Source organism: Oryctolagus cuniculus, chromosome 12 (genome assembly GCF_051225735.1).
Source record: "Oryctolagus cuniculus isolate XC-2025 breed Fujian yellow rabbit chromosome 12, ASM5122573v1, whole genome shotgun sequence".
In the NCBI taxonomy this organism is placed as follows: domain Eukaryota; kingdom Metazoa; phylum Chordata; class Mammalia; order Lagomorpha; family Leporidae; genus Oryctolagus; species Oryctolagus cuniculus.
Window position 1 is genome coordinate 44,123,290 of NC_142878.1, and position 15,187 is coordinate 44,138,476.

At 40.1% G+C, this 15,187-nt stretch overlaps 1 protein-coding gene across 16 annotated transcripts in view; it reads left to right on the forward strand.

Annotated features, from left to right (window-relative positions):
- HEATR5A (HEAT repeat containing 5A) overlaps window positions 1–15,187 on the forward strand; it is a 147,906-nt gene that overhangs the window by 49,341 nt on the left and 83,378 nt on the right. For all 16 annotated transcript variants that reach the window (XM_051822142.3, XM_070053791.2, XM_070053794.2 and 13 more), the window contains 4 exons: window positions 770–1,025; window positions 1,481–1,636; window positions 6,282–6,532; window positions 10,457–10,568. In XM_051822142.3, coding sequence (XP_051678102.2) covers window positions 770–1,025; window positions 1,481–1,636; window positions 6,282–6,532; window positions 10,457–10,568 — 775 coding nt within the window. The remainder of the gene's footprint in view (window positions 1–769; window positions 1,026–1,480; window positions 1,637–6,281; window positions 6,533–10,456; window positions 10,569–15,187) is intronic.

The window sequence follows — 15,187 nt, forward strand, 5'->3', positions numbered from 1 at the left end:
TTATTACATTTTTGATCCTTAACAAAATTTTAATAGCTAAACCTTTGGGAATGGTATTGTAGAATAAAACAACACAGAAATTTCAACATTGTTTTCCTTGAATTACCTTTTTTTCCCTGTTACTATGGTTCAAAGCAAACTTGCTTTTAAAAAACATTCATTGATTATTACTGTACATAGAGTTCATGAAAATATGAGCTGCCCAATATAATTGTAATTAAACTGTGTTTCTAAGGAACAGATTATTAAGAAAACTACTTACCTTTGTAATCCAAGTAGGACCCAGACCATTAACACTCATGAAAATACCGAAGAGTGCCATTCATCACTGTAAACTTTCCTTTCAGGTTTCTAGAATACGATTCCCTTAGAGTTATAGTGCTAGAGCATAGTTAATTCTTATAATGTGTTCATATGTTTGAATTGGGTGTTCTTGTTCCGAATGTTAAGTAGCCTGAAACCTTTGTTCAGAAAAGCCAACACAGTTTTTACATATTAGCTGGCTATGTCAACTCTCTTAAAACTTCTCACAGTCTCACCAAAGTAGGACAGAGGCAATTTAAATGAAATCCCATTTGAAAGACCATGCACTACAGTTTTGGTTTTTAAACAAAGAAATAGTACTACATTAATTTACATCAACTGGTTATAAACCAGGAAATAATTTAATTTATATGGAATAAAAATATTGGTGAGTGTGACATTGTGGAAAACAAATTAGCAAAGAGTTGGAAGCTTAATTTTGAAGGTGAACTCCTTTCTTTTTTAGGCTTATGTGGTGTTTATTTCAACACTAGGAGGAGCTTGGCTAGAGAAATATTTTGCTGCCTTTCTTTCTCATATCCTGAGCCTTGTGTCACAGTCACACCCCAAAGCTACCCAAACTCAGATTGATGCTGTCTGCTGTCGTCGCTGTGTCTCATTTATCCTTCGAGCTACTATAGGAAGCCTTCTTGGAGAAAAGGCTCAAATTGCTGCTGCAAAGGAGATTTGCCAGGCCATCTGGAAGCTAAAGAAAGTTGTGGGTATGGATCTACTTAGAGAGTTTGTTCATTACCATATTAATACAAAATCTCAGAGGCTGGTGATAATAGTTCCTCAGAATGTGTGTACTTCCAATGAAAGTTAAAATATTGTCTAAATAATTAGTCTCATTTCTTGTGCTTTCTTAAGCCTACTCAGTTTACCTTAAGTGTCAATACTATTAAAATATTTCTTCATTTTCCAAGTCCTTCTTTTCAGTGGCCCTTGCTGAAAGATCTCTGATCAGATTGCTTTAACTAAAGTGGTTATATTTGTTGAATTTTTTCTGTATTTGTGCATCCCTATTTAAGCATTTCAGTTATTGCCTCAAGGGTTTCATACAGATTAAGTAGCTCTGTTAATTTTTGCCTCTATACCTTTCTGCTTCTAACACCCATTCCCTATGGTGTATTTTAATAAAATAGTGATACATAATTAATTCTTGCATTTCTATTAGATGCAGTAATGAGTGATGGTAATTTGGAAACCCGGCTTGGTTCTGCAGACGTAGCAGCTAGCCAGCATATGCTAGTATGTGCTTTACAAGAACTTGGGAATCTCATACACAGTCTTGGCACCACCGCTGCACCTTTGCTACAGGATTCAAGTGCAGGTACATCTCTTGTTTGTGACTAATCTGAATGCTTTTATTTTATTTTATTTTATTTATTTGAGAGGTGGAGTGAGGGAGAGACAGAGAGAAAGGTCTTCCATCCGTTGGTTCACTCCCCAAATGGCTGCAACAGCTGGAGCTGAGCCAATCTGAAACCAGGAGCCAGGAGCTTCTTCCGGGTCTCCCATGCGGGTGCAGAGGCCCAAGCACTTGGGCCATCTTCTGCTGCTTTCCCAGGCCATAGCAGAGAGCTGGATTGGAAGAGGAGCAGCTGGGACTAGAACTGGCACCCATATAGGATGCCAGTGTCACAGGCAGAGGATTAACCCATTGTGCCACGGTGCCAGCCCCTGAATGCTTTGTTTTCACTTGTATTCTAGATAGAGTCTTCCCAGGGAAGGAAATCTCCTTGGTATAACTCATCCATTATAGATTCTACTTTATATTTATTAGAGATAGTTCATGAAAAGTTTATAATCAAGATAATTAAAAATTTGTACATATTTGAATAATTTTGATTATTTAAATTATTTTATCACTTTTTTTTAAAGATTTATTTATTTATTTGAAAGAGTTACACAGAGAGAAGGAGAGGCAGAGAGAGAAAGAGGTCTTCCATCCACTGGTTCACTCCCTAGTTGGCTGCAACAGCTGGAACTGTGCCCATCAAAGCCAGGAGCCAGGAGCTTCCTCTGGGTCTCCCACATGGGTGCAGGGGCCCAAGGACTTAGGCCATCTTCTGCTGCTTTCCCAGGCCACAGCAGAGAGCTGGATCGGAAGTGGAGCAGCTGGGTCTCGAAACAGCGCCCATATGGGATGCTGGCACTGCAGGCAGTGGCTTTATCCACTATGCCACAGTGCTGGTCCCAGTTTTATCACTTCTTATAACATCTTTATTAAGACAAAATTCACAAGAAAGTTCATCTTTGCAGTTCAGTGGTTTTAGTGTATTTGCAGCGTTGAACACCCACCACCAGTGTCTAATTCATAATGTTTCATCATCTGCCGTTAACTGTCACTGCCACTTCCCCATTTTACAGCCCCTGACAACCACTAATCTTTGTCTTATGGGTTACTGATTATGGACATTTCATGTAAATGGAATTATACAATATATGGTCTCTAGTGACTGACTCTTCAGTACTTCATTTCAGTCTTTTTTTTTAAATGGCCTTTTCACATTTCCTGCTGCCTGGGAGCTTTACATTATTTTTGTGATTATAAGCTATTTAAATCTGGGAACTACACTGTTTAGGTAGCAGTTTGGCATGAAATGTACATGGTTTTTCTTTTTATATATTTATACTTTTTAAAGGCAAAAATACAGAGAGAAAGAGAGAGAGATTTTCCAACAGCTGGTTCACTCTCCAGACACATAGATAGCTAGGGCTGTGCCAGGCCAAAGCCAGTAGCTTGAAACTCAGTTCAGCTCTCCCACATTGAGGGCAGGGATTTAACTACTTCAGCTATCATTTGCTGTTCTGCCGGGTGCACATTAGCAGGAGGCTTAAATTAGAGCTGAGCTCAAAGCCAGGCACTCTCATGTGGGTTGTGAGCATCTCAAGCAATGTCTTAACTCCTGTGCCAAACAGCTGCCCAGAAATTCATGTTTTTAGATGAAGGCGTATGTTGAATCTTAGCAGGTATAAATATTTTTTCACTAGTGGCTGTACTGCACTGTCTTCATAATAGGTAAGTAGCCCACTGAGGACCCACTAAAACCTTGATAATGCTATTTTGTTCTCAGATAAGAGTAATTTGGTAGGTTGAAGTGTATCAGTTATGTAGTAAATGAATTAGATTAAAAACCTTAAAAGGATGGGGCAAAGTATGACACATGTTTTAAGATGCCTTTGTTACTGATTGATAATTTTTAATTCCTAGTACCAAATTAGTAATTACCTCAAGACAAAAAGGCAGAATATTGAGGTCAGTGCTGTGGTTTAGCAGATTAAGCCACTGCTTGTGGCTCCGGCTTCCCATAAGGGATCTGGTTCAAGTCCCGGCTGTTCCACTTCCAATGCAGCTCCATGCTCATGTGCCTGGGAATGCAGTGGAAGATGGCTCTGCCACCCATGTAGGAGACCCAGAAGAGACTCCTGGCTCCTGACTTTGGCCTGACCCATCCCTGATCATTGTGGCCATTTGGGGAGTCAATCAGTGGGTGAACAATCTCTTCTCTCTCTCTAGCTCTCTTACATCTGCCTTTTCAATAAGTAAATAAAATCTTTTTTTTTTTTAAAAAAAGGAGGGACATTGGCTTCTTGAGGAAATAAAATATTTTTTGGTATACTGACCTAATTTAAGCTGGTTTTTATGAAGTAATACAAGTATTAGAAGTAATTCTTAGGTTAAAAAGTTATTTATTGCAAATGACCGGATTTCATTGTTTTTGACTGCTGTATAGTATTCTATAGAGTACATGTCCCATAATTTCTTTTCTTTTCTTTTTTTTTTTTTTTAATTTTTGACAGGCAGAGTGGACAGTGAGAGAGAAAGAGACAGAGAGAAAGGTCTTCCTTTTTGCCGTTGGTTCACCCTCCAATGGCTGCCGCGGCCGGCGCGCTGCGGCCGGCACACCGCGCTGATCTGAAGCCAGGAGCCAGGTGCTTCTCCTGGTCTCCCATGTGGGTGCAGGGCCCAAGCACTTGGGCCATCCTCCACTGCACTCCCGGGCCATAGCAGAGGGCTGGCCTGGAAGAGGGGTAACCGTGACAGAATCCGGCACCCTGACTGGGACTAGAACCCGGTGTGCCTGCACCACAAGGTGGAGGATTAGCCTATTGAGCCGTGGCGCCGGCCCCCATAATTTCTTTATCCAGTCTACTGTTGATGGGCATTTGAGTTAGTCATTTGCAACAAAATGGAGTAATCTGGAAAACATTATGCTGAGTGAATTAAGCCAGTCCCAAAGGGACAAATATCATATGTTGTCCCTGATTGGCGACAACTGAGCACCAAAGGGGAAACCTGTTGAAGTGAAATGGACACTATGAGAAACAGTGTCTTGATCAGCTCTTGTCTTGACTGTTGATGTACAATTTGGTACTTTATTCCTTTTAGTATTTTTTTTCTAGTACTATTGGTTGAACTCTGTAATTAACACACAATTATTCTTAGGTGTTTAAATTTAACTGAAAAGTGATCCCTGTTAAATATGAGAGTGGGAATAAGAAAGGGAGGAGATGTACAGTTTGGGACATGCTCAATCGGACTTGCCCCAAATGGTGGAGTTAGAAACGTTCCAGGGTATTCCAATACAATCCCATCAAGGTGGCATGTACCAATGCCATCTCACTAGTCCAAGTGATCAGTTTCAGTTCACAGTTGATCACACTGATAGGTCTAAGAGTCAAAGGGATCACATAAACAAGACTAGTGTCTGCTAATACTAACTGATAGAATAAAAAAGGGAGAGAACGATCCAACATGGGAAGCGGGATATACAGCAGACTCATAGAATGGCAGATGTCCTAAACAGCACTCTGGCCTCAGAATCAGCCCTTAAGACATTCGGATCTGGCTGAAGAGCCCTTGAGAGTATTTTAGGCATGGAAAGCCAAGACACTCTGGCAAAAAAGAAAAAAAAAAAGAAAAGAAAAAAAAAAAAAAAAGAAGAAGACCTAAATGAAAGATCTCTGCGAGTGAGATCCCAGTAGAAAGAACGGGGCCATCAAAGAAGGAGGTACCTTTCTCTGAAGGGAGGAGAGAACTTCCACTTTGCCTATGACCCTGTCTGAATAGGATCGAAGTCGGCAAACTCAAAAGGCTTCCATAGCCTTGGCAACTCATGACTAGAGCCTAGGGAGATTACTGACATCATAAACAAGAGTGTCAAATTGTTAAGTCAACAACAAGAGTCACTGTGTACTTACTCCTCATGTGGGATCTCTGTCCTTAATGTGTTGTCCAATGTGAATTAATGCTATAACTAGTACTGAAACAGTATTTTACACTTCATGTTTCTGTGTGGGTACAAACTGTTGAAATCTTTACTTAATATATACTAAATCAATCTTCTGTATATAAAGATAATTGAAAATGAATCGATGTGAATGGAATGGGAGGGAGAGCGGGAGATGGGACGGGTGTGAGTGGGAGGGAAGTTGTGGGAGGGGGAAGCCATTGTAATCCATAAGCTGTACTTTGGAAATTTATATTTACTAAATAAAAGTTAAAAAAAAGTTATTTTTTATTATCACTTACTGTTTTTGATTCTGACTTGGCTTCTAATAAAAATAATACATTTGCAGCAGGCATTTGTCCAGTTAGTTAAGTCACTGGCTATGGTTCCCATTTCCCATATCAGAGAGCGTGTGGTTAGTGCCCAGCTCCACATCCTCACTCCAATTTCCTGCTAATGCAGATTCTGGGAGGCAGTGGTGATGGCTGAAGTGATTAGGTTCCTGCCACCCGTGTGGATGACCTGGATTGAGTTCCCAGCTCCTGGCATTGGTCCCAGGCCTGGTCTGGCTGTTGGGAAGTAAACCAGTCATAGGAGCTTGCTCTGTCTTTCAAATAAATCAGTAAAAGTTTTAGATAACGTAATGTTTTATATACATGTGACTGTTCATTCTTTTGAATATTTTGTGGCTGAGTTGTGTCTGTGTACTTAAGTCATCATTTGTCTATTCTGTCCTTCCAGGCCTTCTTGACAGTGTCATTTCGGTTATTCTTCATCCTAGCATTTCTGTTCGGCTAGCAGCAGCTTGGTGTTTGCACTGCATTGCTGTGGCATTACCGTCCTACCTGACGCCTCTCTTAGATCGTTGCCTGGAGCGGCTCACTGTACTCAAGTCTTCACCTGAAGCGGTGACTGGCTTTAGTTTTGCTGTGGCAGCTTTGTTGGGAGCCGTGAAACATTGTCCGTTAGGAATTCCTCATGGAAAGGGCAAGGTAATCATTTCATTCCCTGTACGTGATACTGATGTTTCAGATGTTTCCTAAAAAGTCATAGTCTTGTAAGTCATCCAGTCAAAGACATGCAGGACACATTTCTGAGTAATGAGTAGTACTGTTCCTTAAGTGTTAAATATTGTCAACATAATTGCCGTGGAAAGTAAAAGGATAGCTTACTAAAAATGTGTGAAAAATGTCTAATACACACTTTAAAAAAGGAATATTTTCTGCACTTTGAGTTAGAAGTATCTGAGAAGTAACAGAATTTATTCCTGAAGGCTTTATTTTGCTGTCTGGCCCTGCTGTATAGTACATTTAAAATTCTATTATAAAGGACAAATTAAGCTGTGAAAGAAATGTTAAATTTCATTTAATAATTTGGTGATCAGTGGTTTTATTGGTACTATTACTTTGAAGTTAGTTTACCTATAGTAATTCAGAATAAATAATGATGTAAATATTCTTAAGAGCCAGCATTTTCCAAATAAGAAAAAAAGGACTACATATAGTAGTAGAATCAAGGAAGCCAAGTGAAAGCTCTATACATTAAATTTGAACTGATATTGTCAATATGAACTCAAAATTTTCCCTGTTGAAAATGCTTATATTTTTATTCTGTCCAAAAAAAAAAAAAAGACCTAGACGCAATGATAACCCAGTTGCAGGGCACACCCAGTAATGTCTGTTATATGTGATTTCCAGCCAGGAATAGCGGGCTCTGTGGAAGAGGGACTGGTTTCAGGTGTGGGGCAGGAAACGCACAGTAAAAACCTGGGATGTATTGTGCCTAAAAGTAAGAAGCCCATCAAAGAGTTAAAAGGAGATAGCTGAAGGGGCTCCCACTGACCAAGGTTGGAATAATGTGTACATAACTAAAGTGGATTGAAACACACTTATTATTATATAAAACCTCATGAGTTTAGATATTCAAAAATATCCCCCAAAATGGCAGTGCTATTAAAAAAATGCAATTTTCTGGGTAAATCTTTTGCTTTTGATTGTAGTACTTTAAATTAAACAGATAAATGGGGGCGGCCCTGTGGCGCTCAGGTTAAAGCCACAGCCTACAGCGCTGGCATTTCATATAAGCACCCATTCAATTTCCGGCTATTTCATTTCTAATCCAGCTCCCTGCTAATGCGCCCGGGAAAGCAGAGGAAGGTGGCCCAAGTCCTTGAGCCCCTGTACCCACGTGGGAGACCTGGAAGAAGCTTCTGGCTCCTGGCTTTGGCCCAGCTCAGCCTTGGTCGTTGTGGTCATTTCGGGAGTGAACAGTGGATAGAAAAATCTTTGTCCTTCTCTGTAACTCTGCATTTCAAATAAATAAATAAATAATCTTAGGAGCGGAGAAAAACCAGATAAATGACAGAACAAAGAAAGTAAATAGTTTTTTTTTTTTATGATTTATTTATTTATTTGAAAGAATCACAGAGAGGCAGAGGGAGAGAGAGAGGTCTTCTATCCGCTGGGTCACTCCCCAGATGACCACGATGGCCAGAACTGTTTCTCTCCGAATCCAGGAGCCAGGAACTTCTTCCTGGTCTCCCATGTGGGTATAGGGGCTCAAGGACTTGGGCCATCTTCTGCTGCTTTCCCAGGCCATTGCAGAGAGCTGGATCAGAAGTGGAGCAGCCGGGACTTGAACCGGCACCCATATGGGATGCTGGCACTACAGGCAGTGGCTTTAACCCACTGCGTCACAGCGCCAGCCCCGAGAGTAAACAGCTTTAAAGTACAGAAAATTTTGAAGTGCTCTAAAGATAAAAATTTGATGAAATACACAAAACCAAGCACACTGGTAGAGTTTTATTTCATTTTTTAAATAAATATATTCCACTTTAAAGTGGAATCTTTTTTTTTTAAAGAGTTTATTTATTTAGGCAGTTTATTTATTGAGGCAGAGTTACAGATGGTTGAGAGGGAGAGACAAAAGTCTTCCATCTGCTGGTTCACTCCCCAAATGGCTGCAACAGCCGGAGCTTGGCTGATCCTAAGGCAGGAGCCAGGAGCTTCTTCTGGGTCACCCATGTGGGTGCAGGGGCCCAAGGACTTGGGGCATCTGCCACTGATTTCCCAGGCCATAAACAGAGAGCTGGATTGGAAGAGGTGCAGTTGGGACTTGAACTGGCGCTGTGGGATGCCAGCACACAGGTGGAGGCTTAGCTTACTGCGCCACAGTGCTGGCCCCTTATTTCATTTTTAATAGCTAAGAATTACAGCTTCTAAGAGGATATTGTTTGACACTGAATTCGCTTAAAACCTATGCCCTTAGACACATAATAGTATTTTAAGAGAATAAATGATTATCTTTCCTTTTCTTCTCATTGTCACTCCCATGTCATTATTGAGTTCTATAGTATTCCCTTCACTGTTTGTGCTATGCCAAAGATCGTTCCATAACTTCAAAATGCATAAAAATATTTTGGATATTGCCAATGCCACTGGAATAAGGTTGTTGACAACTTGGGGGATGCTATAAATTTATTATTTTAGTTACATTCTTTTTTTTTAAAAGGTTTATTTATTTATTTGAAAGTCAGAATTACACAAAGAGAGGAGAGATAGAGAGAGAGAAGTCTTCCATCTGATGGTTCACTCCCCAGATGGCCACAAGGGCTAGAGCTGTGCTGCTCAGAAGCCAGGAGCCAGGAGCTTCTTCTGGATCTCCCACGCGAGTGCAGGGGCCCAAGGACTTGGGCCATCTTCCACTGCTTTCCCAGGCCATAGCAGAGAGCTGGACTGGAAGTGGAACAGTCAGGACTAGAACTGGCGCCCATATGGGATGCCGGTGCTTCAAGACAGGGCGTTAACCCGCTGTGCCACAATACCGGCCCCTTTAGTTACATTCTTAACACATCATATCTTACTAAGCAAAAAATTTGTCATTGCATATATTTAAGCTTAATATCTACAGATCTCATTAATTCAGTCAAGAGTCCCAACTCCATATTATACTTGAAATTCTGTTCTAAGAGAATATCTGTTTTTTGCTGTTTTGACTAGAATGGTTTGTTTTACCCTTAGTCTAGTTAGTCCTAAATTAATACTAGTAAATATTAATGTACTACTAGTGGGACAGGTATTTGGCTAGTGGTTAAGACACTGGAAGATACCTGTATCCCATATTAGAGTACCTGATTGATTCCTAGCTCCAGCTCCCAATTCCAGCTTCCTTGTAGTGCAGACCCTGAGAGCCAGCCAATGATGGCTCACATAGTTGAGCCCCAGTCACTTAAATGGGAGACTTGGATTGAGTTCTTAGCTCCTCACATAGCTCTGGCCCAACCCTGGATAATTTGGGCATTTTGGGAGTGAACCAGCTGATTGAAACTGTTTATTTGTTTCTCTCTCTCTATTTTTGCCTCTTGAATATTCAATTTAAAAAATAAAAATAAATTTTAAAAATTCTAGGTCTCAAGTAATCTATTAGTTGGTTGTTTTAAAATATACTATCCTTCCACTTTAGGAAATTTATGTGTCAACTCATAATACTTGCTACTTTTGCAGAAATGATTGGTGATAGATATTCTCTTAGAGAAATCACATGCTTTCTGGCCTTTGTACTATATAAACATACCTTATCCATAAATCTGAAATACCTAGTTTTTCCTCTGTTATTATGAGCACTGCCTGTTTCATAGACTTGTTTGATTCAAGAGGAATATATTGTCACATATACTCTAAAATAAAATGTAAAGTTGCTGTGTCCCACCTAATAGACCAGTATTTAACCTTGAAAACTTAATTTTTAGTAACTTCCCATGTGACATTGTCTTACCAGGTAGTCCTTATGAATGACAGTCCTTCATTTTTTTTATTTGATATAGGTTTTCAAGGGATTGTTAATAGTTGCTATAATTTGTCCAGTGACTTATAAACTGATGAGGTTTTTCTTCACCTTGTTCTTCTATACACAAATAGATGATTATGACATTAGCAGAGGATTTGCTGTGTTCTGCTGCTCAAAATAGTCGCCTTTCAGCTCAGCGCACACAAGCTGGATGGTTGTTGATTGCTGCTCTGATGACATTAGGTAATAGTCTTGCAGAGGATCCACATAACCACTACATGTTTTGTGTTTTCTGAATGAAAGAATGCTCTTACAAAATTTGATGGAACTAATTTTTCATATGTAACAGAATTTAAATAGCACCTATTTTTCTTCTGTTAGTTATCTTAAGCCATTTCTTTACTTCACTGCAAAATGTTTTTGGGTATCTCATTTTTGTTTTAAATTTCTCTTCCAGGTAATTCTTAAGCTCTAAGTAGGCTGAAGCCAGTTTTGTTATCTTTTTAGCCTTAAAATAATTCTGGCTTTTCCCAAAATAATTCCCATCCATTTTCAGTGGAAAAAAAAAAAGCTGTTCCATAATAAATGGCCTATGAATCCAGTTATGTGCTTTGAGGATTGGGAACACCTAGTGAAGTTCTACATTGAACAGAATGGGGCTTTTTTAAATTGTATTTTTTTAAATTAATATTTGTTTTATGGTCATGATTATTTATATACTGGCCCTTTACATAGCGTGTACCATAAAGCATGATTTCACAATGCAGGAATAATGTCATCAAGTGTTTTTGCCTTTTTTCTTTGTGTCTGCCATATTGATATTTTTGGTAAATTAAATGGTAAATCGACTACTTCATAATGAAGTATTCTGATAAACAAGCTTTTAAAAGAAGGTAATTCCATTAGGAGAAGTTTACAAGAGACCTTTCTTCTTTTTTTTTTTTTTTTAAGATTTTATTTATTTATTTGACAGAGTTACAGACAGTGAGAGAGAGACAGAGAGAAAGGTCTTCCTTCTGTTGGTTCACTCCCCAAATGCCACAAAGGCTGGAGCTGCGCCGATCCAAAGCCAAGAGCCAGGAGCTTCTTCCTGGTCTCCCACACGGGTGCAGGGGCCCAAGCACTTGGGCCATCTTCTACTGCTTTCCCAGGCCACAGCAGAGAACTGGACTGGAAGAGGAGCAGCAGGGACTAGAACTGGTGCTCATGTGGGATGCTAGCACCGCAGGCATAGTATTAACCTAGTGCGCCATGGCGCTGACCCCAGAGGCCTTTCTTCTTTGAAAAAGAGATTTGCACATCTTTTTTTTTTTTTTTTTTAAATTTGACAGAGTTAGACATTGAGAGAAAGAGACAGAGAGAAAGGTCTTCCTGCTGTTGGTTCACCCCCCAAATGGCCTCCACAGCCAGAGCTATGCCGATCCAAAGCCAGGAGCCAGGTGCTTCCTCCTCGTCTCCCACGTGGGTGCAGGGGCCCAAGCACTTAGGCCATCCTGTACTTCCCTCCCAGGCCACAGCAGAGAGCTGGACTGGAAGAGAAGCAACCAGAACTAGAACCCGGCACCCATATGGGATGCCGGTGCCGCAGGCGGAGAATTAACCAAGTGAGCCACGGTGCCGGCCCCTAGATTTACACATCTTATTTTATTGTATATTCATAATCAAAATGAGTAAAAAAGTTATTAAAATTTTTAATGTTTAATTATTATGTTTTATTGGGCTTTATTCATTTTCTTAGGTATTAGTCTTTCCCTTTATTGTCAATTTTTAGAATATGTTAATATCCCAAGCAACATTGAAAGGATATCAGTTGAGATTTTTGTTTTATAAGTATCATTATGATCTCATGGAATTTGATACGGTATTGCAGTCATTATTTCTTTTTTGAAGATTTATTCTTTTTTTTTTTTTTTTTTTTTTTAAAGACTCATTATTGCGGCCGGCACTGTGGTGCAGCAGGTTAACACCCTGGCCTGAAGTGCCGGCATCCCATATGGGTGCCGGTTCCAGTCCCGGCTGCTCCACTTCCGATTCAGCTCTCTGCTATGGCCTAGGAAAGCAGTAGAAGATGGCCCAACTCCTTGGGCCCCTGCACCCTCATGGGAGACCCGGAAGAGGCTCCTGACTCCTGGCTTTGGATCAGCACAGCTCCAGCCATTGCGGCCAATTGGGTAGTGAACTATCGGATGGAAGACCTCTCTCTTGCTGTCTGTCTCTCTCTGCCTCTCCTCTCTTTATGTAACTCTTTCATATAAATAAATAAATCTTTAAAAAATTATTTATTTGAAAGGTAAAGTTAGAGTGAGAGATAGAGATTAAAAGGGAGAGGTTTTCCATCTTCTAGTTTACTTCCCAAATGGATGCAATGACTGAGGCTGGGCCAGGCTGAAGCCAGGAGCCAGAAGCTTTGTCCAGGTCTCCCACGTGGTGTCAGGAGCCCAAGGACTTGGGCCATCTTCTGCTGCTTTTCCCAGTCCATTAGCAGAAAGCTGGATTGGAAGTAGAGCATCCTGTACATGAACCGTACCCCACATGGGATGCCAGTGTCACAGGTGGCAACTTAACCTGCTGCACCACTATGCCGGCCCCTCATCATTTCTTTTGATACTCAAATTGTCTCATATTTAATCAGAGAGAATCCCTTCAAGTTGGTTCATGTGTCCTTTTATCATAAATTTAGTGTTCTCTGAGAATATATTTGTTTGGGGCATCACAAGATGTCCCAACCTGCTTTTACCTTAGTAACCATTTCTCCAAGGTGTGATTCTTTTTTTTTTTTTTTCTGTAGAAAATGAGTTTTAGACAACAATTTAAGTGGTGTATTAAATTTTATCTTGCAGTTTCAATGCTTCTTGTTTTTTTATCATTCCCTTCACCATTTATGATTTTCTTAATTATGTAAATATATTCACTATTCTGCACTAATATAAATTCTGCACTTAATGCATTATTGTTTAAATGTAAACTCCTTTTTTTAAACTTGTTTGCTTCACTTCCCAGTTCATCTAATGCCTTATAAAGCAACTTTGATTCATTTACAGATGATATTACCATGTCTTGTATATCTGTGAATTGTTCATAAAGGGTATATATGTGTTGTTTCTTTTAGATATGGTATTGTTCTTAGGTATGAAAAAACTTAGTTTGCTGTTACCATCAACTCATTTTTAATAGCTTAGTTCATATATGTGTCTGAAATAACATTGTCTTAATAGCTGTATAAGGAGGAGATGCTGTATTGTATACTGTTGAGTTAGTGAGGTATCTTAAGGGTATATTGGCAAATAATTTATGTTTTCCCAGTTATGGATGTTTTTAGTGACTGTCCAATTTTTTTGTATAATAAATAAATACTGTTAGATACTGTGATTATCTTCATTTATAGATGAGGAAATTTTGGCAGAAAAAAATTAAGTAACTCACTTAAATTTGCACAATAAGTAGGGTGAGCCAAGATATTAATCTAGGCAGTCTCTGTCCAAAGCCCAAAGCAAATTTACAGTCAGCAGAATGGGGAAATACAATGAAGGGAGTGCTCACAGGAAAATCTTAAGGGAGCTCTAGAATTTTAAAGACTATTACTTGGGGAGAAAAGTTACAAGTTTTGGATTTTACATTTCTTAATTTTTATCTTTTGTCCTAACTCATAGCACTATCATTATACATTGACTCTTATTACTTTGTGGGTTCATCATCACATCTTTTTGTTTTAAATACAGGAAACTTAAAAATTTTTTTTTTATTTTCATCTATTGGAAAGGCAGAAGAAGGGGGAAATATTATCTGCCAGTTCACTCCTCATATGCCTCCAGTAGCCAGGGCATTTGGGGTTTCCCATGTAGGTGGCAGGGGCCATCGTCTTCTGCCTCCCAGGATGCTTTTGCAGGAAGCTGGATTATAAGTAGACTAGCTAGGACTCAAACTGGCACTCTGATAGGGGATTTGGGCATCCCAAGTGGCAGCTTAACTTGCTGTACCACAACTCACACCCCACAGGCTGAGAGACAGAGATTTTTCACCCAGATTGACTTCTCATTCAAATTCACTTCTCAGATGCCCGCAGTAGCTGGGGCTAGGCCAGTAACCTAGAACTCCATTCAGGTATCCCACATGGGTGGCAGTGATCCAACTACTTGAGCCATCACCACTGCCTCCCACAGGACACATTACATTTTAGCAGTATGCCGGAATCAGAAATGGAGCCAGCACTCAAACTCAGGCACTCACATCTGGGATATGGCTGATTTAACCACTGTGCCAATTGTCTGACCCTGAAGTCTTCTTTAATTGTTTAAACTTTTGTTTACTTTTATCTTTTTGACAGCCAGAGAGAGAGACAAATCTTGCAGCCACTGGTTTATCCTCCATACCATCCCCCACAACTACCCACTACAGCCAAGGTTGGACCAGGACTGAAGCAGGCTGGGAACTCATTCCAGCTCTCCCATGTGGTAGGCAGAAAACCAACTACTTAAGCTGTCCCCTAGAGTGCTCATTAATAGGGAGCATAGCCAGAACTCAAATTCAGACAGTCTGTTATGGGGCAGTAGGTTGATCTTCCACCTGCGGCACTGGCATCCCATATGTGGGCTAGTTTGGGTCCTGGCTCTTCACTTCCAATCCAGCTCTCTGCTATGGCCTGGGAAAGCAGAAGAAGATGGACCAAGTCTTTGGGCACCTGCACCCATGTGGGAGACTGGAAACACCTGGCTCCTGGCTTCGGATGGCATAGCTCCGGCTGTTGTGTCCATTTGGGAAGTGAACCAGTAGAAGGAAGACTTTTCTCTCTGTCTCTCCCTCTCACTGTCTGTAATTCTGCTTTGCAAATAAATAACTAAATTTTTAAAAAATAATTCAGACAC